General features: G+C 40.7%; 1 protein-coding gene across 1 annotated transcript in view; it reads left to right on the forward strand.

Moving 5' to 3' along the window:
- The window catches only part of TLL1 (tolloid like 1), a 159,572-nt gene extending 133,859 nt beyond the window's left edge, over positions 1-25,713 (forward strand). The window contains exons 14-22 of the mRNA XM_040418638.1: positions 1,466-1,661; positions 4,931-5,056; positions 6,290-6,450; positions 8,223-8,403; positions 14,539-14,664; positions 18,469-18,596; positions 21,441-21,654; positions 22,470-22,720; positions 23,561-25,713. Of these exons, the coding sequence (XP_040274572.1) occupies positions 1,466-1,661; positions 4,931-5,056; positions 6,290-6,450; positions 8,223-8,403; positions 14,539-14,664; positions 18,469-18,596; positions 21,441-21,654; positions 22,470-22,720; positions 23,561-23,692 (1,515 nt within the window). The 3' untranslated portion in view covers positions 23,693-25,713. The remainder of the gene's footprint in view (positions 1-1,465; positions 1,662-4,930; positions 5,057-6,289; positions 6,451-8,222; positions 8,404-14,538; positions 14,665-18,468; positions 18,597-21,440; positions 21,655-22,469; positions 22,721-23,560) is intronic.
- The last annotated feature ends 2,263 nt before the right edge of the window (positions 25,714-27,976 follow it).

Genomic DNA, 27,976 nt, shown 5'->3' on the forward strand with positions numbered 1-27,976 from the left:
CCTCGGACAGATAAGAAAAGGCCTGTCATTTTTTCCAAACGGTTATCTTTTAATTATTGCCAGCATACTATATATGTCTGTATCTTAATCCTTTTGGAAGATTGGCCAGAATTGTGGCAATGCAAATCCACAAAATGTCCTTAAATTGTGCTCTACCATCAAGTTGTATCTGTTTCTTTAAAAGCCAAGTGAAAACCATTTGTGCTGCCATTATAAGGGCTGTTAGCCAGTTTTCCAAGTTTTCAAGACGGCATAGCAGTGATAAATGCCCTGTTCACATGGTATAACTGGGCAGAACTGCCATTCAGATGTCCGGGACAGATCACGTAACGGGCAACTGCACAGCTGAAAGCCACAAGGACATGCCAGTCTGCGCAATTTTCAAATGGAAATTCACTGTGAATTGATTAAAAATGGCCACACAATGTTTTAGGTACTGAGTCGCCATTAATAATCAGTCTATTTAATTCTGAATTTTTAAATGGTCACTTTGGAAACTCTGCAGATATACGTATTAATGGATATTATTTCAGCCTTGTCCCGGAGGCTGCTGCAAAGTGGGACCCTACCCTAATGATGACCTCAGATTTGTACAAAACTGTAATATAGCATCCATTAAAGGGCTCATGCACACAAACGTATTTTCTTTGTGTCCATTCCGGAAGGTACTCCAGTGTGCATTCCGTTTCCGTATGTCCGTATTTCTGTTCCGCAAAAAAAAACATGTCCTATTATTGTCCGCATTACGGACAAGGATAGTACTGTTCTATTAGGGGCCAGCTGTTCTGTTCCGCAAAATACGGAATGCACACTGATGTCATCCGTATTTTTTGCGGACCGCAAAATACATACGGTTGTGTGCATGAATCCAAAGTCTGTAGGGTCAGGCTGTATTATGGTTCTGATTTTTTATGGAGGAAGACAAAGGTGTTTTCTGTTGGATTCATCATGACACCTTATGCTGAAGGCGCATTATGGAGGGGTTACTTCCTGCTCATCAAGCACAGTGCCATCCATTCGATAGCTGCTGTGCTTGGTATTGCAGCTCAGACCCATTCACTTCAATGGGGCTGAGCTGTGCCTAAGTTATGTGACGGATGAACGGGACGGCACTTGGCCTAGGGAAAGCTGAGAGAAAGCCGTGGTGCTGCTGCAAGCGCCGGTGCCTTCTCAAACAGCTGATCAGCAGGGGTTCTGGGCGTCGGAGCCCCACCCATCAGATACTGATAACCGATCCTCTAGATAGGTCAGCAGTATATAAATCTCGGGAAACATCCAGAGGATAGGTCATCAGTATATAAGTCTCAAAAAAACCTTACGTTTTTATCTGTAATTTTTATTTTCGAAATTCACAGAGAACGCATTTAAGGTTCATGCCCTTCTGACTGGAATATTTCTCTGATGTAGTTGCTTGTGCTGAAATCCTATCTGCTAACCGTACCCTATTGTTTCTTTGATTTTGCAGATTGAGCGCCATGACACCTGTGCTTACGATTACTTGGAAGTAAGAGATGGCAGCAGTGAAAACAGCCCTCTCATTGGACATTTCTGTGGCTATGACAAGCCGGATGATATCAGATCTACCTCGAATACCCTGTGGATGAAATTTGTTTCCGATGCAACTGTGAACAAAGCAGGGTTTGCTGCTAACTTCTTAAAGGGTAAAGAGAGATTTACTTGAAAAGCTGTTACTGGGTAGCATAGCACCTAAACTTTGCAGACGCTGCGGTTTTGGACACAGCAGCATTTTCATGCCTGGGAACCTCATGTGCGTTTAGCAGACAGAGCAAACCTATAGTCCTGGCACAGTGGTGCTAATATGACATGAACGGCTTGCAGACTTTGCACTTTGTATTTTTCATCACTTAGTTACCAAATTCTGCATGCACTATGTAATCTCGGGGCCCCAGGACTGTTCTTACCATCGGCATTTCTGTATTAATGCAGCATAAAATCTTTTGAGGCAGATTTATCTATCAATCTGAGGTTTCATGCCCACAGTCTTATTTTTCATCCCAGTGCTATCCACATTTTTTGAAGATGGCACACTGACGCTGTCATTTTTATGCGGCCATGCACATAGCTATATTTTTTGCGGATACATGTGTTTGCCCCCAAATTATTGAACATGTCTTTTTCTTGTCTGCATCACGGATGAGACTTATGTTCATGGGAGTGAAAAAAAGCAGAGTGCACGTGGATGGACATGGCTCTGTGCATGAAGCCTTTGGCCTCGTCCACATTTCCGTGTCAGTGTCAAGTCCGTGAAAAAAGCGTACTTGTTTCATCCGTGAAGGATCCGTGTGTCCGTTTTTACCATCCGTGTTTCATTCGTAACTCGCTGACGTTGCTCAGCTGAAAATTAACTTCCAAAGAATCTCTTATCTGTCTTCATTGGAAATCAGACGCACCAAGGATGCCATCCGTGTTGTGTCCATGATTTCATAGACTTTAATGGGCGTGCTCGGTCTGCATCATGGTTCAAAGTAGTGCATCTCTCTTTTTTACTGACCCACTGAAATGTGAACAGACACATTTAAATCAAGGAGTACGTGTGCTGTCCGTGGAAAATGCGGACGGCACAAGTCGGTGAGAAACGGAAATGTGGACGAGGCCTTAAACTGAAGATTGTCGTGATAAATGTGGATCATTTTGGGCAGAAAATGGAATCTGTCTGCCAGAACCACTTTTTGCATCATTCTGTTGCTTTAAATAAAAAAAAATTTTGTTGGACCACGCCCCTTCCTGTTAAGCCCTTAGTGACCAGTCTGTTTTGGGCCTTACTGACCAAGCGTTTTCCTTTTTTTCATAGTCTCGTTCCAAGAGCTATAACTTTTATTTTTCAGTCTATATAGCTTTATGAGGGCTTGTTTTTTGCGGGGCAAGTTGTAATGGCGCCATTTTGGGGTACACATAACTTTCTGATTAACTTTTATTAACACTTTCTGGGAGGGAGATGGGGAAAAACAGCAATACTGCCACTGCGTTTTTAAGTTATAAATTTTACGCCGTTCATTTTTCGGTTTAAATAACATATCTTTATTCTATGGGTCAGTACGATTACAGTGATACCAAATACATATTTTAATTTTTTTACAACTTTTTTGCAATAAGAAAAAAATGTTTTTGCTTTGCTGCTTTCCAAGACCCATAACTTTTTAATTTTTCTTTCTATGAAGTTGTGTGAGGGCTTGATTTTATTTTATTTTTTTCGGGACAACCATTTTTCACTGGTATCATTTTGGAGTAAATAGCGCTTTTTGATCACTTGTTAACGTTTTTTTCGGTGGCAACTAGGAATAAATATTTATGTAGTCCAGGTCGTTATGGACATGGCAATAGCAAACGTGGGGAAGATTTAATTTTTTTTTTGCAATTTATCTAATTGAAAAGCGTATTTTCAATGGAAAAAAGCGTAACTTTTTATGGGATTATTTTTTTATGGAATGAGCTTTTTTTTATTGCTTTTAAAATGCAATGCACTATCCCTATAGTGCATTGCATTTTAATGGCAATGCTATTCTAACATCCAGAGAGGCGCAGCCTGCTGAAAATTACTGAAGGCTGGTCTGGGGCCTACATGAGACCCTAGGCAGCCTTCACACGCATCGGCATTTGCAGGGTGCCGATGGGAGACAGAGGGAATCCGCTCCCTCTGTCAGCACTTTACATGCGGCGGGCGCCATTTCCCGCAGCATGGTAAGTGTTTAAACAGTCCGGATAGGCACTCCTGTCGGTCCGGGCAGTTAGAGCAGGGCCGCGGCTCTCATGTGAGAGCAGTGACACCTCTCCCCGCTGCACGGGGACCTGCAGAGCTTAGACTGGGCCACCGCAAAAAAAAACGGTGGCCCAGCCTAAGGCCCTTAGTGACCGCTGTAAAAACACATATGGGTGGTCACTAAGGGATTACACTCGTTTATCAAAAGTCCTCCTTTGTACAGTCTTCTGTAGAGAATATATTTCATATGACCCTACTGGGTTTTATTGATAGTGATTTGTGAAAGTATTCACCCCAAGAGATCTGTATCTGTATTTTCAGCAAAAGGTGGCTCCACAAAGCCGGTGAATACTTCAGGAGGTGAATACTTATGCACATTAAAGTGCATTGTTTTTTTGGCTTAATTGTTTGTGTCACAGTAAAAAATATTTTGCACCTTCAAATCCATTTGAATGAATTCCAAGTTGTAATGCAACTAAATCGGAAAAAACATGGGGTCGTATTTCACATGAAATAAAAAAAAATCTGTAATAATGTAGAGTAAGTTCAGTAAAATTATAAAATTATGGTAAACAATTCAATTTTAATTTTGCTAAATATTTCTTTAATCGGGGGAATTTATTAATCGCACTGTATATGCAGTGATGGATCTCAGATTTTAAAGTGGTTGTCAGTTTTATATCTCCTCAGGATAGGTCATCAGTATGTAATAAGGGGGAAGGGGGGCTCCGACACCCTGCACCCCACCAATCAGGTGTTTGAAGAGGCCATGGTGCTCTGGTGATCCCGGCAGCCTCCTCTCAGCTCACCAAGGCCATGTCACCAATGTACTGGACGTCACCCACCTAGGAAGAGGCTGCTGCAATCACCGGAGCGCTGCTACCGCTTTAAACAGCTGATCGGTGGGGGTGCTGGGATAGGGACCCCCTACCAATCAGATACGGATGACCTATCCTGATGATCAGGGTCATCCGTATAAAACACTCAGACAACCCCTTTAAGCTCTTTTGTCCTGAATCACATTTTCTTTTGGTGGTTGTTACACTCTATGCCTGCTATCCTTTCCCTGACAAGACTGTTTGCACATCTCGTCTTTGTTGGCACCTAGTTCGGTTATGCCCTATGGACCTGGATATGGGAACGATTGGCAACATTACTTATGGGGGTTGGAAGTGAGCTTTAAGTATCTACAATGTTCTTTTATTAAAACAGAGGAAGATGAGTGTGCCAAACCAGACAACGGGGGTTGTGAACAACGCTGTGTGAACACTCTGGGAAGTTATAAATGTTCTTGTGATCCCGGCTATGAGCTTGGTCCAGACAAGAAAAGCTGTGAAGGTAACACACAGTGAAAATGTGAAATCAAATTATTTTATTTTACAAATAATTCTTATAGAATGGATTTATAAAAAGAGTATTGAATGTGCACTGTAGTTTTTCAGTTAGGCTACTTTCACACCTGCGTTTAGGTCGGATCCGTCTGGTATGTGCCCAGACGGATCCGCACCTATAATGCAAACGTTTAGATCCGTTCAGAACGGATCAGTTTGCATTACCATGAAAAAAAAAAAAAAAAAAAAAAATATTTTTTTTTTTTTTTTTTTTTGTTCATGATAATGCAAACGGATCCGTTTTGACTTTACATTGAAAGTCAATGGGAGACGGATCCGTTTGAAAATTGAGCCATACTGTGTCAACTTCAAACGGATCCGTCCCCATTGACTTACATTGTAAGTCTGGACGGATCCGTTTGCCTCCGCACGGCCAGGCGGACACCTGAACGCTGCAAGCTGCGTTCAGGTGTCCGCCTGCTGAGCGGAGGACAAACTGAGCCAGACTGATGCATTCTGAGCGGATCCGCATCCATTCAGAATGCATTAGGGCAGTACGGATCCGTTCGGGGCCGCTTGTGAGCCCCTTCAAACGGAACTCACAAGCGGAGCCCCGAACGCTAGTGTGAAAGTAGCCTAATATTGAGCTGAAGTATTTTCTCTATTCCTCTTGAGACAAATCTGTGCTGTACAGTATAAAGAGAGCATTATTTTCTCCAGTGCTGTTCAGTCACAAGTTCCATGCATATATAACCATAATTTTTCATCCTTATTTGGATATTTCAGCTATAGCTTTAGCGTTATGATATGAAACAGGTTAGGGGGAAGTAGTTGGTTAATAATAACCAATATTCATAACACCTCTCACTGATTCCTTGTCCGAATTCGGAGGAGTTTCCGGTCCTGCTGCTCTTCACTGCCTGCTCATAGGCTAGACATACAAGAAATGGCTTGGACTGGTGCTAAGCAAGTCATTGGTGAATAAAGATTTGTTTTTAACCTGTTTTTTGCTGTTTAAAAGAATATGCCCCTTGACAACCCCTTTAAGACTAAAACCGGTATCTAAAGAGGATCAGTGTTATGTTTCTCAGATGTACCGCCATGTTACCCGTGATCTTAAGCTATTTATTTGTACCATACCAGGGCTATAATATATTTTTTTTATTCATTGACTAGAATAAGCCAAGTCATAAATCTGCTTTACATTTCTGACCAGATCTCTACATATTTCTCCTTTCAGCTGCATGTGGGGGATTGTTAACCAAACTCAATGGAACTATAACTACCCCAGCATGGCCCAAGGAATATCCTCCTAATAAGAACTGTGTGTGGCAGGTGGTTGCACCTTCACAGTACAGGATATCGGTGAAGTTTGAATACTTTGAACTAGAGGGTAATGAGGTCAGTATTTCTCATTCTCATCTGCAGTTCAGTGCATTATAGTTTAGAAAGCTTTGCAGTTTTTAAATTTCAAGCCCAGCTTGCTCCTCACCGCTCTGTTATGGCTCCCTGGGTTTTTGGCTCATGCCTGCCATAAGTGATATGTGTCTTCCCAGTGTGACAGTCCTTTATTATATACTGTCACTTATACAAGTCCAGGCCTCAGATACTTTTTGTCAATAGGGCTAATGGCTCCAGACTACTGCTTCCCTGCAGTGGTAATATGGTGGAAGTGGTAGTCCGAGACTCTCCTTACACAGTGCTGACCATGTAAGTGAAATAAGTTGGCACAGCGCCGTCTAAGGCTACTTTTACAAAAGTTCTGCTTGCAGCGGTTTTATTCCTCCACCAGTGCTTTATATATCTTATGGAAGCCACAAAAGGTTGGTTGGTTAGTTCTAGGACTGGATAGTTGATCTAATTATTGGCTACATAATCCATATAATACTATAGATAGTATTTGTTCTATTTCTTAAATGGGGTTTTCCATCTTTGTGGGGCCTTTCCGGCAGGCCTGTGTCCGTGGATGAATGCATACTTACCTGCTCCCTGTCGTTGGGTTCGGACTCCGTCGCTCCCCTTCCATTGCTGCTGAGCTTTGCTCCCCTCGTGTCAATATCCTGTTTGAAAACAGCTGTAACCAGTCACTGGTTGCAGTGGTGATGCCTCCACCTTGCATCACATGACTAACTGAAGCAAAGTGATACAAGGGGGATGTGTCACCGCTGTGGCCAGTGAATGGCTGAATCAGCAGTGAAACCAGATGTTTACTTGTGTGGACTGGAGCGTGGCGGTGGAGGAGCCAAGGAGCCGGAACCCAGAGATGGGCAAGCAGATAAGTATGCTTCCTTCTGCAGGTCTGGCGACGTAGAGGGGGAGGCCCCTGAACATGGAAAACTGTCCAATATTCAAGTTACTGATTGGACCATTTTATATGGGTCGATGACTGACCGATATGCCTATAAAACTGCAGTGATCCTAGAAGCACATAGTTTACTACCTGTGATTTCTTCTCACGATAAGTGAAACCACATTTCTGTTTTAAATATGACACCAGTTTATTATTAGACAGAAGCTGTGTTCACTCCATAGTATTAAATTAAGCGAAACTCTAACTAATCATTTTAATGGAAACACCAGAAAAGTAGAAACTTTAGCCAAGATTTTTTTTTTTTCTATGCTTTTTTTTTTCTTTTTCTTCTATTTTTCAGTATGTTAAATAGCTATGATTTATGGATCTTGAATTAATAACTCATAGAGCCTCAAATGAACTTTTAAGCATTGTCATGACTGGAGGCAAAGACACCTAGCTGAAAACAATTGGTGCATTTTCTAAAGCAATTCATGGTTCATAGCAAGTTCCAGCATAAAACATTTTATCAAAGCCATTAGACTATGTTATGGCAACATAATTCACTCATTGCCATACTGTACAGTTTAAGAATGCTTTAAAGCTATTAACCCCCCAAAAGTAAAGTAGCTGTCTGATTGCTTTCTATTTTCACATCAAGATCGGAGACTACTTTTGGTGCATATGGTGGGACAAGGTCCCAGCATAAACATATCCATAGGGCTCCATTTATCCAACAGAGACCAAAACTTTTTTTTGTCATGTGGAATAACAGTAGTAGACTATGCCATTAAAATACAAAGGTATGTGGTAACTGTATCGCTACTTAAACTAATACGGTTCTCATTTATATTCTGTTAACAAGCTATGTGTTTATTTCCAGGTTTGCAAATATGACTATGTTGAGATTCGAAGTGGCCTATCCTCCGATTCGAAGTTACATGGAAAGTTCTGTGGGACTGAAGTGCCTGAGGTTATTACCTCCCAATACAACAATATGAGAATAGAATTTAGGTCTGATAATACGGTATCAAAAAAGGGCTTCCGTGCACACTTTTTTTCAGGTAAGGGCGGGCTTAATTTTATGTAACGCTATTTATTTCTTAGGGAGATTCTGGATCTCGTGCTTACATTTCACACTGGCGGTCAGAGATTCGGCAGGCTCTCTGAATCTGGCATTGCTGGGCGCTGCTGAATGCCCACCAGCACCATTAACTATAATGGGGACCAGCGGAGATCCATCCACATCCCGACAAATACCGCTGCATGCAACAGTCTTGGTCCAGCAGATTCTCTGCCTATTTGCCAGGTTGCGGCCAGATATCTGCCAGTCCCCATTATAGTTATAGGGGCTGGCGGGCATTCAGGCAGCATCTGGCAATGCCAGATCCAGAGTGCTCTGGCAGGCTGTTCCCTGCTGGAACTCCCTGTCTGATCTCTGAACGCTAGTGTGAAACTAGCCTTAGCTGTAAAGCTGAATACTCATATTGACTATACGTGGGTCTGATGTCAGTAGTGATTTGGTATACATAATTCCTTTGGAAATGTCCAGGAAAATGAAAACTGGAATCTGATGGGTTTTCGCGGGCAGCACCTCTACTTGTCTGTTATACATGTCTAGTAAAATTTAAATGTTATGCAATACATAGCAAAGCACATCCAGGAACCAGACGGCCAGTGGACCTTGCAGAATTACAGCTCCCCGTTTTCTTTTGTCTCTGGCCTAGCTCTTACCGTGTGAGACCGGGCTCTGTTCACTCACATGTAATAAATCAGCCCTCTGTGAGGAAAGTGGTGTCGTTACATATTTCTTTCCAAAGCTTATACCATTAATATTCTTGAGTTTCCTCCTTGGAAAGGTATAACTAAAGTGAAGTCTAAAATAAATCCCCAGTCCCATGCTATATCGATATGCACTTTTTGCCAGGACCTCATTATGCAATGGAAATGACTTTTCCCTTTACACTTTTAAATAGTGTACTGAGTAATAATAATACTCCGTCCACACTTCATCTGCTCCGTACCTCTCACTTATACTTTACTTTACTAAGAAAGGGAATTCAAACCTATACTGTAAATCATGGCTTTTGCTAGAGAAAGGGGATACTGTGCTTGACAGGTTTAAATCTGGACAATGTGATAGAAGATGCTGGATATTGTAGTCTGTTACTACCCGATGACATTTAGCGTTCTGCATTAGAAACAATTATGCTGAATGTCAATCTGCAGAAAGCACAGATTTGGTTGAACTCGATCCCAGTTTTTTGTTTGTTTGTGCAGAATGCATTTTATGGCTAGTACTATAAGGGTATGTGCACACAGGGTGTAAGATTCAATGGAAAAGAAGAAGCATAAAGTACCATATGAATTGCATATGGTTTGCTGTGGATTTCACCCTCTCCATTGCAAAGTGTGAAAGCGGTGATGGAGATCCACAGCCTAACTTAAAGAGGTTCTTCTAGGTCATCAATATTAAAAGCCCGGACAACCCCTTTTAACATACTACAGATTTCAAATCCGCACCACAAGTCAATTAATGTTAAAAGTCCGCAACACGTTATCTGATGACCCTATCCGCCACCTGTGAACCTAGTCTTAAACCGCACACGTCCTGAAGATGTTGCTGTACATAATTATCTGCTGCAATTCATATAAACCTTTCATGTCAACAGAACAGTTCAGACCGTTAGTCTTCTACAATATTGGGGAGATTTATCAAAACGGGTCAAGGAAAACTACTTGCCCATAGCAACCAATCAGAGTCCACTTTATTTTTAAGAGCTCCTTTGGAAAATGAAAGCTGGAATCTGGTTGCTGTGGGTGACCAAGCCAGTTTTCCTTTACACTGGTTTTGACAAATCTCCTCCTATATGCCTTGCTTTATAATACAGAGTTAGGCTACATGCACACGAATGTTTTGTTTCCTTGTCCGTTCCGTTCTTTTTTGGGCGGATCCACAATTTGCGGACCGCAAAGCACATGCGGTCGTGTGCATGTAGCCTTACAGACAGTATTAGGTTCTGTTCGCACATTCATGTATTTTCCATAGTTAAGCCATCCGTGCAGTTTAAAAAAAAAATAATCTGACACCATTCTGTTGCTGAAACTCTTTCTGCCAGAGAACGGCCAGCAGAGCCACTTGTATTAGCCCCATTGAAATTCAGTGGAACTTGTCTGCTTTTTTCCATGTGGAATCCAGAATATGCATTTTAAAATGCAGTGTGGTCATCATTTCACATACATTTTATTTTTTGATTACAGGCATTGTCCAGCTGTTAATATTGATGACCTATTGACAGGCTAGGTCATCAATATCAAATTGGCAGGGGTCCAACACCCAGCACTCCCTCCGATCAGCTGTGTGTAAAGGAGGCGGCACCCCATGCGAGAGCCAGTTCCTCGTCTTTACACTACGTGTCGTCTCCTGTGGAGCGGTGGCGTAGTGTAATTACAAGAACTCGCTCCATTGACTTGAATAGAGCGAGTACTTGGATTACACTGCACTTCCAAGACACAGTGCAGTGTAATGAACAGGAAGCCTCCTCTTCAGACAGCTGATGGGCAGGGATGCCAGGTGTTGGACCCCTGCCGATCAGATATTGATGATCTATCCTGACCATGGACAACCGCTTTAAAGTATTTGAGCAAGCTATACCCCCTTCAATTGCGTTTCCTGCGGACTGTCGTCGGAGTTTGTCAGATTCCTGAGTGTGTGAACATAACCCTGTGGTCCATAACTGCCATTGCAATTTTTCTCTTATTGTTAACATTCAAGTTAGTTAAACTCGTGATACAGGTGGACAGTTTGTACTACATCAGATTGCCAGCCCCCCAGTAAAAAGACTGCTTTACATACCATTAAAATCATCATAGAAAACTCTATAAACACTTTGAGCCTGAAGATTTCACCTCTGAAATTTGTACATTGTGGAAAAAAGCTTAGGCTGAGTACAAGATAAATGTGATGCATTTGATTATTGCCAATATATATCAACATTTTATATACCATATTTGTTCACCTTAATTACTTTAAGACCTCATGCATACAACCGTATTTTATTTTCCCGCAGCCACATTTTTTGTGCATTAGATGCAAACCCATTCACTTCAATGTGTGCCGTCCGCATACGTATGTCTGCATGTCCGTCCCACAAAAATATGTCCTATTGTCTGTTTTGCTGTTTGTGGACCTCAAAAAAACATACGGTCATGTGCATGAAGTCTAATGGGATAGATAAATATGGTAACGGAAATTCATGATCGATAAAGATATTGTGGATTTGTAGGCGATATTCAGAAATCTTTTTGTGCAGCTTTTCAATGTTTTTAAAGTTTTCTTTTGTGTTTGTACATTTGTTATTGCTGTTTATTGTGGTATAACTTTTTTCTTTATTATATTTTTAGTTTTTTTTATAGGTGGTATTAGATTGGGAAATTTTTGAAGGTTTCTTATCTTGGTTTTAAAACTATTAAAAAATGTTGGGGAATTACACATAATTTTCCTAGCATATTACCATATCCAATCCAGTGACGTTGTTATTGGAACACAATTGTGGCTGAACAGTGATCACATTGCAGTCAATTCCTTAACATACATTTTTGAAAGTAGTTTTGCTTTCATATAGTTGGTCACTGTATGCACTGGACACTAAGGGATCATTGGAGAGGGGAATAGGTCACTTTGTAAGTGCACGTTCATTTCTGCCAATATGCCAATACATTTTTGTTCACAGACAAGAAAGCTGCCTGCAAAGAGAAAATTTTTATTTTTGAATCTTGCAAGGACATGATAAAAGGTGCCCCATCAGGTCATGAACGTATATATGACAGACTGGTGTCCTCTGACAGTCTCAGAGGTACGACCAACCTGACTTAAGCTAACCTGTTTTGGGGAATGGATGTGTGCTTTTGGGGCTCGGCACACACATCCATTCACAGTTGGGGAAACTGCTTTCTGCTCACTAAAGAACAAATGTTTTGGGGGTTTATGGACTCCACAAAACATATGTTTCAAAAACTTCAACTAACCATATGGAAATATCAGTAAGCTATTTTTTTTTAACCTTAAACTTACATTAAATTATGCAACATGATATGAAGTGCAATTTTTCCATAACCTGGCCTAGAAGCATCCATAGGACTGTGTCTTTTTTAATTTGTCATTCACTGGCATCCAATTCATTATTTAAAGAGTCACTGTACTTTCATCCATTTAATAGAGAATAGTGTAAATAGCAAATTTCAAAATCCCTTCATTAAAAAAATGTCCGCATCCACCTGAAAAAAGCTGTAAATTCACGACCATTAGGATCCTCATTCCACCTAATTTGCAGTCCACTGCCTGTCGTCAGGCAAGATTTGTCCATAGTAACGGAGATGCAGTAGACTGCTCACAGGAAATGGGAGCGTGTCAGAGATATCTGCTCTGTGGGCTCCAGAACTGAAAACTAACATTGTGGGAAGTAAGGGAAAAGATGTCACAGCAGTATAGTGCTGGCAGGTTTCACAGTAGGGATACGCCCCCTGCTTCTGAGTCAAATGCATCTAGCTGTGCAGCTGAAACAGGGACTAATAGGGTTGAAAAATACATTGGGAAGGCAAAAAAAGATCTGTTTCTTCAGTTATGATTGCACAAAGAAGCACAGCCATGATGCATGTGTTTTGTTTTTTTTTGTTTTTTTTTTACTCTGGTACACTTTAAAGCTAATTCAGGCAATGAAAGTATTGTTACCTTGGCTTAATTTCTACTGAAACATATGTCTCCTTCTCTGATTTTGTCTGATCCCCTAGCTGTCGGATAGCTTTATCTTGGATGGGCCCACAGTTGTACTTGGCTAAATTCAGATGCAGATCTCTGCTGGATGCTACTGGAACCTGTCAACTGCACGTTGACAGGCACACCCCAACAACTTGGCTAAGAACCTGTAATGCATATTGCTCTACTCCATTTCAGGAGAGAGTTTCTCCGCCAGATTACTTTATATTGCCTACCCCCATATATTTCAAACCATATTAATTTTGTGTAGAATCTATATCCGATCTACTATTTGCTCTGCATCAGTTTGAGCAGGATGGCATGGTTACATGCAAATTCCATTTAAAATCAAACAAAAGGAAATAGAAGTCCTTGAGTTTGTCTCTTTTACCAAGTTGTTAAATATTCTGGCTATCCATATACTCGTGTTTTCTTGCTACAAAATTCACTAAGAAATGGCGGAATCCAATTAACGGTAGACGGCTCCTTTTTAGGTGGGAATGGTATTTAATAATTTTTTTTTTATATGAGAACCGAGAATATCATTATTCCGATTACTTGTGTAAAATATAACCTGCAGATAAAATACCGGTTTAACATTTAATGTTAAAAAGATTTCATAGTTTTCCCCTTTAGAAGCCCCGATGACTAATAAGCCCTTGAAGGATGACTTACTAGATGAAATTATCGAGCTTTGCCTTGTGATTAACTTTGTCCCTTTTAATTAATGTAATTTTTCAGCATCCTTGTGATACATGGCCATAGCACAGCATTAGATGCTGTAGGACTTTCTATGTATGTCAGGAGCGACCTGCCAGTTTTGATTTGAAGCTATGACCTGGTCTATTTGATAATAACATCTGACACATTCCTGCGCAAGCGGATGCCTCTCTCTGGAATGTCGACTGTTAGTCCTTTTTATGCAGAACTGTTGACCTTCTGCCAGTTACTCTTCATCTTTTCATCTCTACTTCAGTTCTAATGGTGGAAGTATCAATATTTAATACCTATTAATTTACGTCTCTGTACTGGCCGCTTCCTTGTTACATATTAATATATCTCTCTAGCTCTTTGGATTGGTCTCATATGTACACATTTTATATACCCAGATGATATATAATGTTTAAAGGTCTAGATTGATTTAATCTAAGTTTAAACTATACACAGCCTGTATCCTTGTATGTTATGCCTGAGAACTTTCTGTCTTCAGTGATTTTACAATTGGCATATTAAAACATTTCACAGAGATGATTATTGATCATCACAATTGCTGTCGGTTTTCAAAATCTGTACCAAATTCATAGACTTTTTCTATACAAGGTTACAGGTTGACCTGGTACTCTGCTGCATGGGATGCTTTGCTTGAATTAACAATTATTTTGTGTTTTTGCTGATGTGCACAATGCAAAGCTTTCCTGCAAATTAAGACTTGTGTTACTTGCAGACAAAGATGAATGCTCTAAAGAGAATGGAGGCTGCCAACATGAATGCATCAATACTATTGGTAGCTATGTCTGTCAGTGCCGCAATGGATTTGTACTCCATGAGAATAAACATGACTGCAAAGAAGGTAGGAGCCACTGAATATACGCGTGGAAGGAAATGAGTTATAGGAAAGCCCAGGGTTATACACCTACATGGAAAGTGCATTCTAATCTTCTGAAAACAAATGACCACTAGCAACTATTGTTAGTCCTTTTTTTGAATGATCATTGCCTAATGTACCTGCAGATGAGCATTACGATTGTCAGGAAGGAAGTGTTCCTTCTCGGCAATTGCTTCTCGTCAGTGGAGACTGCTGCTATTCCATGCAGTATGGGGAGGATATTGCCATCGCTCGTCCCAATACAGAATCCTTATTTGCCAGCTGTAGAGCGTGATTAGACAGCACGATCTGCCGCCGGCAAACAATGATTATTTTTTTAGCCTGCATAAAAAATGTGATTACCCAATGAATGAGTGTTTGCTCGATCATCGGGTAATTGGCGGCACTTTTACACAGATCTTCACTATCGAGCATTCTTACGAACGCTTGTTAGCAATGATCTGGCAGATCCTCTGCACGTCTAATACAGCCCTAAGATCATTACATACATGTAGGCATTATATGGCAACAAATGTCCTAATGAAGCCGCATTTGTGTAAATGGTCATAATGACTGGCATCTTTGGAAGTTACCAACAAAACGTTTTTCCAATGGAATCACTGGTATTGCTACAACCATGGCAAAGCGATAGTAATGATGGGAAATAGAGTTTTTCTTGCTCCCTTCCTAGAAAAGCTTCTCGGTATCATAATTTAGTGCTCCGTCTTGCATTCTGGGTAGGGATATCTGTCTGTGTGCAGCCTGGATCATCTTTAGGGTTCATTCATTCGTCCGTATGTGTTTTGCGGATCTGCAAAACACTGACACCGGCAATGTGCTTTCCGCATTTTGCGGACCGCACATCGCTGGCACTTTCATAGAAAATGCCTTTTCTTGTCTGCAATTGCAGACAAGAATAGGACATGTTCTATTTTTTATTTTTTTTTGCGGAACAGAAGTGCGGATGCGGACAGCACATTCCGGCCCCCTTAAAAATAGGTCCGCACCTGTTCGCAAAATTGCGGAACGGATGTGGATCCATTTTGCGGACGTGTGAATGGATTCTAAGGGAGTGTATTAGCATGAACATTGATGCTAGATTGTGGGGGGTTCGACCCCTGGGATTCCCAGTGATCTCTGCTTTTTCCCCCCATCCATAGCTAGGAGGAGTGCTGTAGTCTCTAGTTTTGTGGCTGAGTGGATTTAGTGATATTTGAGCAAATGGGTGTTTTTGTTTTTTTTTTCAGACAAGTATACAGTTTTAAATTCTTTAACACATTGCACAATGACTTGTGCTTTAACATTATTAACTATTAAAATGGATCTGTCATCATTTGTCAACTACTCTACTGTCAGCCCAAATGCCATATTCACGAGGAGAGCTCTCTGACTGGCATCTGCCTTGTATCTTCATGTACACATTATGACTGCACGTCATGATGGCGGGTGAGAGGAACCGGAGGAGTGCTTGTCTCATGAATACTGAGGACTCCCAACTAGGAGTACACTGCATTTTTGTTTAAATGCTATTAATGTTTGTTAGTCTTGCACCAAATGTGTAAATTAAGCACAATACATGTTTTATAGGTAATAAAGCTATCCAAGGGGTACATTATAAATTGTCATGGAAAACATGAGTAAATGTAGAATTTATAAATTCTTTTATTTATCTAGTTAAAGAGCTCTCACAAAATTTATTTATTCTCTGACCTGCAAGAGAGGTCCATGATGTCCCCTGTAGTGAATGTAAACTCTGATGTCCAACTGACAGAGGACAGGAAGTCAGTTACTTCTCTAATCATGGGGGCAAATGACACTCTAATTACTACCTTAGCCACTAAATAAATGACACCAACAACATAGTGGAGGAAATGGCCGCTGTGCTTTATTAAGGGTCACTTAAAAATATTTTACAACAATAAATTAAATTAATTTAAAAATACCACCATAACAGATACCAATAAATTAACCATATAAAGACCAAGATCCACTCTGCATGAGCTGAGCGACACTACCCCTCTAATAAAGCCCAGCGACAGGTGACTTAGTGAATAATAAAAAATATAAGGGGGGGGGGGGGGGGGGCTTACGCTGGTCAATTCTTCAGGCACATCTTAGCTAGCTCCGACGAACCAGCAAATATAAAGGGGAACAGATTCCCGCCCCAAGACCAGCAACAAATCAGGGAGCTGGAAATCTCCCCCAGCAACAGGCAGCGACCAATCAGCTGCAATCTTGACTCGCAGAAGCCGGAATCATCTAGAATGCAGGTAAACGGCTTACTGAGGTGATTTTACCTGAAATAGAAAAAAGGTGGGAAAAGAGAGACGGGGAAGGGAAAAAAGAACACCCTAAGCTTACCCCTAACTTTAAATCTACCTAAGGTGTCATTGCCCGCATGCTCCCCCCCCCCCCCCCCCCCCCCCCAAGCTAAACGCTGACATTGAGGCTCCCATGGGAATACATGGAGAAACTGACTTCCTGTCCTCACATAAGATGCTGTCAGTTGGAAAGTCTGATTGCTGGTCACATGACACAGCTGAGAAGCAGAAGGGAGGGGATAGCTCACAAATAGACACTGGTAAGAAGATTATCTTCACTACAGATTACATCATGTACCTTTCTAGCAGGTCAGAGAATAACATTTCTTGCGGGAGTTCTTCTTTAAGCTCTTCCCAATGAGGGTACCCAGAACACGGCAGGAGGAAGGGGCGCGTAAACTGACGTTGGCTTGCTCAGAGATGCCGATACAGTGAATAAAAATCTCAGCCTGAACATGGCACTGAGTAAAAGATACAATTAAAGGGATTGTCTGCTTTTAAAATATTGAATCGGAAGGAGCCATCCCATTGAAGTGAAAGGGACGGCCTAGTTGTAACTACGTTGCTCGCTACTGCATTATCGATGGCGAGCATATAAACAGAGAAGAGAACATGGCGCTCGTACGAGCGTTGCGTTCTCTTCCAACAGCTGATCGACGGGGGTGCTGGGAGTTGGCCCACCGCCAGTCTCATATTGGAGAACTATCCTGAGAATAGGCCATCAATATTACAAAAGCCAACAACCCCTTTAAGATAATTCCCTCAAATGACAAAGTGGTTGTTCAGCATTGACATCGACAGACACTTTGATCCAGACCTGTGCCTTGAATCCATTGAACATAAAAAAAATAATAATAAAAGCTCACCTGTCCGCTGTCTAGCCATGGTTCCATTCTCTGCTGCTTTCAGGCTCTGTAAATCCCAAAACGGCTGGGTCCCATGACCCCTGCAGCCAGTGACAGGCCTCTGCAGCTAATCAAAGGCCTCAGTAGTCAGAGTGGCAAGCCGCAGTGTTCATGTGACCCTGGCGTTTCCTGGTACTGCGAGGACTGAAAACAGCCAGGAGCCGAGCAGCGACGGGACCACGGACAGGTGGGTTTTCTCCCTTTTTTTATATTCGGGGGTACAGGTCTAGGCCAAAGGGGTTGTCAGCTCGCAGTGGTATACGGTTCTATTGCTATTATACATACAGTCACACAGGTCCTAGAGAGGGAATACATAATAATGAAAAAGCAATTTAGCCCCTTGGACCATTAGAAAGAAAAGCTGTGGATTATGCTGCAAGAACTTGAAGTGGAAATATTACATAAAATATGCCACATTTGACTTTATTAATTGCAATAAGTGTGTAGTTCACAAGTTTTGTACTAAAACGGGTGTTAAAGGACGGAATTGTTTAAGTGAAGGCATGTATCAGTCTCGAAGACCATGAAGTCCAATATAACAAGTCATGTATTTCCCTACACAGCTGAATGCGAGCACAGAATTCATAGCCCTAATGGAGTGATAACAAGCCCCAACTGGCCAGACAAGTATCCAAGTCGGAAAGAATGCACTTGGGAAATAAGTGCCACTCCAGGCCATAGGGTTAAACTAGTAAGTACTTGCATGTGTGAAATAGCTTTAAATGTTCCATTGTACTTAAATGTGAAAAAAATAATTAACAATGTGACCATATCATTTTAGATTTATCCTGTAGAGAAAGTTAATACAAGGCACTTACTAATGTATTCTTATTACCCATATTGCCTCCTTTACTAGTTTGATTCATTTTTCCATCACATTATGCACTGCTCGTTTCCATGGTTATGACCACCCTGCAATCCATCAGTGGTGGCCGTGCCTGCACACTATAGGAAAAAGATCAGCCTCGCAAGTGCACACAGGCTGGCACTGTTTCCTATAATGTGCAGGCACGGCCACCGCTGATGGATTGCAGGGTGGTTGTAACCATGGAAACCAGCATTGTATAATGGGATGGAAAAATGAATGAAGCCAGCAAAGGAGGTAATATGGACAATCACAATACATTAGTAAGTGCCTTGCATTAACTTTGTCTACTTGATAAATGCAGTTTGCTGAAGTGACCACAACTCATTTAAAGTATGTATAAATAGCTGCCCATACGTGTCCTTAGATCTATAAAGATTAACTGTGTCCCAATCTTCGCTGCACATGCCCCAAATCTAAAAGACTATGGCAAGTGCACAAAACTTAAAATGGCTCGAGCCCCGTATAGAGGCTTTCCCAGCTGAATGGCCATCGTGACTACTATAGGCAGCTCTGTACACACTGTAAGGCAATGCTGAGGGTCCTGACGGTTTCCCTTTATTGTGCAGTTATGGAAAGAGGTAGTAGTTCACAACATTAAAATCCTAGTAGTGCATGTTACATTTCAGCTCCATGAGTCTTTATGAACCAAATGTACAAGATGAACAATAAACTGAAAGCCTGCGTGCATATGTGAGTATTACAGAATTTTACTTGAACAGGCATTGGCTGTACAGATTGTTTTTGAGGAAAAGGAAGCCAATTTTCATTTATTTACCAGTATATGGGCCAAAATCTCAATTACTTCTGTGCTAGTAACATACATTTACGTACATACATCCAAGCCTGTCTTTCAGATTAAGAATTACCCCAGGAGACACATTTAGTAGCTGGCTACTTATTAAAAAAAGGCGTAAAAACTGGTAGTTCTGGACAAAATTTATTAGGACAAGATCTTGAGATTCAGCATATTGACCTTGATGATATTTGTCAGTGTGTCTGCTGGGGTAGCACAGAACTGGTCAGTGCATTGATCCCATTTTCATTGGTAGCATTCTGTACAAGAAATAACAATGTCCCCATACTAGATGCTTATTGCAAAATTCATCTCTCTGCTTAATCTCTTCTTTAAAGGTGAACTTAAAGGCAAAACAGCCGACAGCAGGTTATAGAGCAGGAGGAGCTGAGCTATAGTTGTATGGGAAAAGATTCACACGAACGTATCTGTTTTGGCGGATCCACAAAACATCCGTGCCATCCGCGTTGTCAGTGATTTTTCACGGACCTATAGACTTCAATGGGCGTGCCTGGTCCACATCACGGATCAAAGTAGTGCATGTCCCCATGCTATTTTTTTCACTGACCCACGGTCAGTAAAAAAAAACAAAAAAGAAATGTGAAGACATTTCAATGAGTGCGTGTACTGTCCAGCACACGTCGGTGACAAAAACAGAAATGTGAACGAGGCCTAAATCTGCAAATAAAAACACATTAGAAAAAAGGATGTTTGTTATCTGGTTTTAACTAGCAGAAAACCTTTTTGGTGACACATTTTCTTTAAGAATTACTCAGAACCGGCTTTACAATCATTGTGGCCAGGGACTGGAGAAGAGTGACAGCTGCCTGAGAAGAGTTATAGGTCACGTTATGCTGACAATTGGGAAGAAAGCGTTCGTTTCAGACAATTGCGTGCTTGTCGGTGGAGGTGAAGGGCTGCATTTACATACACGGATCACCTCCACTGTATGGAGATAAGCAAATTGCTGCCCAGAACGGATGATTGAGGTGTCTGCACTTCAGATAATTTCCCCTGATGTTTTGCTTGTTCGAGTGATCTGCGACACCTTTACATGGGCAGATTATCGGGAATGAACGTTTGGACAATTGGGCAGTCTAAGGCTACTTTCACACTTGCGGCAGAGTGTTCCGGCACCGGAACTGCCTGCCGGATCAGGCAATCTGCATGCAAACGGACAGCATTTGTAGACTGATGCGGATGAGTCTTACAAATGCATTGCAAGAACTGATCCGTCTCTCCGTATGTCATCCGGAGAAACGGATCCGTTATATATAGATATATATTTTTCAGATTTTTTTTACCGGTCTGCGCATGCACAGACCTGAGAGACTGCATTCTGCCAACTGATCTGGAATTTTGGACTGAGATACCGCAGCATGCTGCGGTATTTCCTCCGTCCAAAACGCTGTTCAGGGACTGAACTGAAGGCATCCTGATGCACCCTGACCGGATTTCTCTCCATTCAGAATGCATGGGGATAAAACTGATCAGTTCTTTTCCGGTATTGAGCCCCTAGGACGGAACTCTGTGCCGGAAAAGAAAAACGCTAGTGTGAAAGTGCCCTAAATGTGCCTTGGTTTTAAGATTCATCTTTTTAAGCTGATAAAATGTATTGTCTTCACTTTTATCTTTTATATATGTACAAAGAAACTGAAAACGACTTACAGCAACAGTCATAAAATTGCTTATATCGCATTCATCATGTACAGTCTAGGCTGATCAATGTGAAAACTATTTAGTCTCAATGGTGTATGCATGCTCTACTCATATCCGTGAAGAAGTGTTCAAGGTGTACTCGCATCTAGCGAAGCCATTCTTTATAGCTTCTCATAGGCTGTGCCCTGTTTCATGTACATCTGTTTTTACAATAGGCATTTGGCGAATTTGAGATTGAGCAGCATCAAGAGTGTGCTTATGACCATCTGGAGATTTTTGATGGTGAAACAGAGAAGTCTTCTATCCTGGGACGATTATGTGGTAATAAGATCCCAGAGCCTTTGGTTGCCACAGGAAATAAGATGTTTCTCCGTTTTGTGTCGGACGCATCTGTACAACGGAAAGGTTTTCAGGCCACGCATTCCACAGGTCAGTAGGAAATGTTTTACCGAGCTGAGGAAGCACAAATGTGTGAGTAACTTAACCAAGTTTAGTGGGAAAGTAGACTAAAGCATCCCTGGAAAAATCACAATGAAGTGTAAGATAAAATTACTTTACTCACCTGCATAACATTGAGTAGAATATTTAACTAAACATATTCTAAAATTAACAGAATATAGAAAAAATCTCCCAAAACCCATAATGTGTTGGATAAAATGGGCTATTGTACCCTGACCATTTTTTGTCTCTATCCTTGGATATGGTTTCTGACAATTTTCAGAGGCCATAAAGAAATACTTTCTTAGAAGCTATGCAAGAACTGACGTTTCCATCAAAACCCTGTGCTGCGACATCTCTGATAACTAAAGGTCTAGATGTTGTTTTAGGCAGAAGATAATTTGTGTCCTCAAAAACATTGAGAAATATATTTAAAATGTGTTTTTATTTAATACAACAATGTTGCGTTATGGCGACATCTAGTGGTAAACTTCACATGTATAGCTTTGGATTTCTGTCTCCTCTTTTATGACATGAAATATTGCTAAGTGTTCAGATGTTTTGGTTTGAAGTTGCTGTCTCTCTCAGTACTTAGTATGTGTTTTTTTTTTTTTTTTAACACTTTAAAATGATACATAGCAACAAAATTAAAATGATTGTCAGCTACACTATTAGTGTCTGTATAGGATTTTGCTTTAGGCCTGCTTTTTAATGTACTTTTTGTGTTTTGTTTTTTTTGGTTTTTTTAGCAATTTTCGAAATATTCTGAATTTGTGTATTGATGTCTATATGTGCATGTTTTACAGAGTGCGGAGGTAGACTGAAACCAGAATCCAAGCCAAGAGACTTGTTTTCACATGCTCAGTTTGGAGACAACAATTACCCAGTCCAGGCAGATTGTGAGTGGTTGTTGGTGACAGAAAGAGGTCTTCGGGTTGAACTCAGCTTCCCAACATTTGAGGTGGAAGAAGAAGCAGACTGTGGTTATGACTATATGGAGCTCTTTGATGGTCACGATACATCTGCAATGCGGCTAGGAGGTTTCTGCGGATCAGGGGTGAGTCTATTCATTATGTATAAAAGGCACACTTTTATATGTTGAGGGCCTAAAGGTACCCATACACATTAGTCTAGTTTAGAAGTTATTCTAAACAGACAATTTCAACAAAAATGAACATTTGTTGGTAGAAATGTAACAATGAACGAGAATCACAGTTTCATTGAACATGTATAGGCAGTTTGAACAACTGTAAGGGCCAATATGTGCTAAAATGTGCCCTTCAATCTGCCTAATAGATGGGGTCCATAAAAGGGTTCTGCCAAGTTTTTACGTTATCTCCCATCCACAGGCTAAGTGATAACTAACTGATTGGTGGGGTTCTGTCTGCGAGGACCCCCATTGATCCCAAGAACAGCGGTTGCATTTCCCCTGTCCTGATGGAGCAACAGGTTGAGCATGCAACATGCCACTCTATTTATTCTCCATAGGACTGCCAGGAATAGCTTAGCTCTGTACTCGCCATTCTCTCTGGCAGTCCCTTAGAGAATGACTGACTGGAGCTGCAGTATCCGTGCATAAGACCCCTGTTCTTGGGATCGGTGGGGGTTCCAGTGGTTGGACCCACACGGATCAGTTAGTTATCACCTATCCTGTGGATAAGGGATACCTTGAAATCTTGGCACAACCCTTTTAACAAGATAACAAGATGAAACCTTTTTTGTAACTCCGAATTCCCCAATAATGCCTTTGTTGTGATTCAGATGTATTAGTCAGTGTTTCACTTGTATGTATACAGTATTTTCGAAGAGAAATGTAATTTCTATGTCATTTTACTATATAAGGGGTGTGCTTCCATGTTGTATAAAGATTCTTTAACCTCTTTTATATCTATTTTAGCCTCCAGAAGAAATTATATCCAGCGGGGATGCAATACTAATTCATTTCCATACTGATGATACAATCAGCAAGAAGGGATTTCATATACGATACAAAAGCGTGAAGTATCAAGATACCCTACACACCAAATAACACATGAAACCTCTGCAGCTGAAAAATGGGGGATTAAAGGCCGCACATGTGAACTTTGAAAAGGAAGTGTTTTTTTTTTTGTTTTTTTTTAAACGTTATTAGTACAAAGGTTTTATATCGTAATTAAAATTGGAAGCATCGACATAAGGAACTGCACTGGCCAGTCATGGACGAATTATTGTAGCAAAAGACGTTGATAAAATGGTCTCAAGTGCACTACCATAGCAGACGTTGAACAAAGTGTTTTTGCATGCTGCTAGGGAAGCTTTTGGGGAATTCACAAAAATGACAACTTATAGGATTGTGTGCAATATATTGGTTTTTATGTTCTTGTTTTCAACAACATATATATGACACAGGAGGAGGTTGTCCATCTTACGGCGGTTTTAGGATATATTCACAGGCACAAAATGAAAAAAAAAGTGGTGATTTCAACAGAGAATATTTATATTCGACAGAAGCCATTCTGAGTTCCTTTTTGTGAATTTCCCCTTAAGCGCTTTCATACTTAGCTTGACATTTGTCAATGCTCCCTGCAAGATCACTCTGCACCGTTCATTGAAAGTCATCCCAAGGACAGCTCTATCTTGTGACTATTGTCTGAGAAGAAATAAAAGACAAGATGAAAAGTTCCTGCAGGCCACTGACTCATGTGTTCACAGAATTCCTCAGACTGGACTTTTGTGCTTTGCAGGCAGCTTATCATGCAAACAAAATGGCATACAGAATGCGAAATAAGAAGATCTTTAGGAGATGTTCGGGAACCCGGTCAGGACTCCTCCATTTATCCAGTTACACAAAGATGCTTAGGATGTGCGAACTTAAAGCCTCTTTGTCTCCACACAGACGTCTGCTTTACATCCGAGAAAACAGCCACTTTTGTTCCTTTCGTTATAACCATCATTTATGTGAATGTAACATTCTCTTTCCTCCACTACATTCATAGTGTGAATGCTGTTCAGTAAAGGAGGTTTTCAATTTACTCATCTAACATGCCATATGTTGTACTGCACTGTTACAAACATAATCAGGGACTTGTTAGTGGTTTTCAAGTCTGTCCTACTTCTCAGACTCCTTGTTTTCTGAGGGGAATAAAAGTAAAAAATAAAATGAAGCTGCAGTCAGGAACTATAATCAGCTGAATTGCAAAACCCGAAATCCAGACTCCAGTTTCAGTATCCATCTTTATAATGGCTGCTATTTCATTAGTGTGTAACTATTAAGGACAAACTTTAATTCAGACTCCATTAAATGCAGAGATTTCAGTAGTGGCTGTACAAAAAAAAAAAACCTTAGACTATATATTCCGCTTATACATAACATGTTATTGGATGAAATCTCCAATGGTGCTATATCCGTTATGAAAACACACTACAAATATTCTGATAAAGAGAAAAAATATATATATAATTGAGCCAACAAAAGTGAGAATTATGAATGTGTCCTATGACGTCTACATACCATGACTAAAGACTCCTGAAGTATATGGAGAACTCCTTGCAATTTTAGCTCTGCGTCCTGTGGAACAACAATTGTTGCCTTAGAATTCTTGCACATGATCGAAGCGATCTTCTTGTAGATACATCTGTAATTTGATATGCCTCTGGACAACTTTAACATTTTAACATATGTTACAAAGGATCTTTAAGGACATTTTAGACATAGCTCGAGCATATACTGTATATATAACAAGCTGCTTCCTCGGTAGGTGTACTGTGTTCTTTTTAAACTGTTCTGTTACGTGCTTTTAGACATTGTACAGCCATGATGTATCTGCTATTGTCAATTTGTATGAATGTACATGTTCCAGGTGTGTGAAATATCTTGTATAGTCGACCAGTTCATTGTTACGTTATGTGCCAAATGGTTTTATTTTTAATATTTTTTCCTATCAACAGTAGCAACTTTTTATTTAAAGTTGTCATATGCAGATAGCTATGGTTTATTTAAGAGATTGATTCCTGTATGTTTTATTAAATACAAATCTGGTTTTGATATGCATCAAACATCTGTTATCTCACTGCAACATTCACTGGCACTAATAAAATGTTTTATTCCTTTAAAATACATCAGCTTAAGAAGTGAGTAGTGTGTATGTTTTAACCCCTATGATCTATAGGATACTTAATCTTTGAACAGCTTTATCTATTTTCATTTCTTAGACATATTGTAAGTCATTTATAAACAGTTTGCATACAAAAGTCACTTTTTTTTGCAAAAATTGTGGCATTTTAATTTCTTTCACCACTTGCCACACTATTAAAATTATTTTGGGGCTTAGCAGCTACCACAGCCTGACACATTTACTATAATTTACAGTAGAAAACAAATTAAAACCAAAATATGTCAGCTCCCACTGTAGCTGGTGTATATTTCGGTTTCTGGCACATGAATATCCACTACTCACAAAAAGTTAGGGATATTTGGCTTGCGTGTGAAATTTATGTAAAAACGTAAAATGTTCAGGCTACAGTGATCATGAAAGTAGGGCATGCAATGGTGATTTCCTCATCTCAAACAATTTATTGAAACAAAAGCCAACAGCAGTGGTGGGTATACCCCCACAAAAATGTCACTCCCAATAACTTGCCATGTGGCCTTGAGCATCAATTACAGCTTGACAACGTCTCATGCTGTTCACAAGTCGACTTATTGTCTGCTGAGGCATGGCATCCCACTCTTCGTGAAGGGCGGCCCTCAAGTCATTAAGGTTCTGGGTTAGAGTTACGAGCCTCAACACGGTGACTCAGCTGATCCTGTAGGTTTTCGATGGGATTCAGGTCTGGAGAAAGTGCAGGCCACTCCATTTGAGGTATCCCAGTCTCCAGTAGCCATTCCCTAATGATTCGACCTCGATGATCTGGCGCATTGTTGCCCATGAAGATGAAATTAGGCCTGTGTTGTTCATGTAGAGGTGCAATTACTGGTGATATTAGCAATTTAGTGATATTATTCAAGTAGTATGGGCTTGTCACTGTACCATTCATAAAGTGTCGGGAAGTTCTGTATTGAGTAGACACACCTGCCCACACTAACACCACCACCAAAGGCTTGTCTGGTGACCACAGTAGCTGATACATGGCGCTCTCCTTGACGTCTCAAACATAGCTGGCAGCCATCATTTCTGCTCAGCGTGAATCGATTTTAATCAGTGAACAGCACTGAGGCCAAATGGTCCCTCATCCAGCGTAAATGCTCCCTGGCCTATGCAAGACTATGACTCCTGTGGTCAGGTACCCTTGCAGATTGTCTAGCACGCAGCTCATGTAAATGGTTTTGAATGGTCTGACGTGACATTTGGTTGCCTCTCACCTCCCTTAAATGTGACTGGATTTGTGTGGCATTCATCATCCGCTTCCACAGGGCATTGCTCACAATGAAGTGGTCATCAATGTGTGATGTGGCCAAAGGACGTCAACTTCTATGCCTTTCTGTGACTCTTCCAGTCTCTGTATCTTTGTTGCAACCTGCTGATGACACTCTGTGACACGCTCAGTGGCCACTTCCGTCTATGAACATCCTGCTTGAAGCCTCGCAATGGCGAGGTACTGTTTGTTAGGTATCTTCTTGGTCTCATGATGTCAAAATGTGAACAGCAGGACGAAGACTGTTTAAATACCAATTCTAATTGAACCAGGACATTTATTGGGCGATTCATGGATCAAACACCTGTTGTGAATCTTGCTGTTAAACTCCTTGATAGAGAAGTTGTGCAAAAAGTACTGAAACGTTGAACATGTGCATTCAAAAGTTTAGAGAAGGTCACATTAAGTTCACCTGTAAAGATTCGAGTGCATTTTAGGTTCATCCTGATATCTATGTCTCTAAATTAATTGGTGCATCTTACTTCAGTGGTCTTTTTTTTTTTTTAAACGAAGACTGGGATGTGAAATGACCCCCACTGAGTTTTAAAATATTGGTAAAATCTTATACTTAGTAGTAGTATGTCTGTAGTTTGAAATTCTGCTCACTTTGCCTTGTAGGCAATCACTATCAAATCCTGGAAACCCCTGTAGCACACTGTGTGGCATGTTTAGGTGAGCACTATCCAGCGACCCTATAGGGAAATTTCCGAGTTGGCTAATGCCCAGGAGTCCACCTGTGCCCCCTAAAGCTGACAAATACTTAATGATCTGACACTCTCAGCATTAATTAACAATGGGAGTATTGGGTATTTTTAATACGTAGATGATACGGTCGGCACTGCTGTAGGTGTGGGATTTTATTTGGTGCTGCACTGATCGAATGTGAGTAGTGATGGTGCTCAGCATTAAAAACAAGTAG

This window comes from Bufo bufo, chromosome 2, assembly GCF_905171765.1.
Source record: "Bufo bufo chromosome 2, aBufBuf1.1, whole genome shotgun sequence".
Taxonomy (NCBI): Eukaryota; Metazoa; Chordata; class Amphibia; order Anura; family Bufonidae; genus Bufo; species Bufo bufo.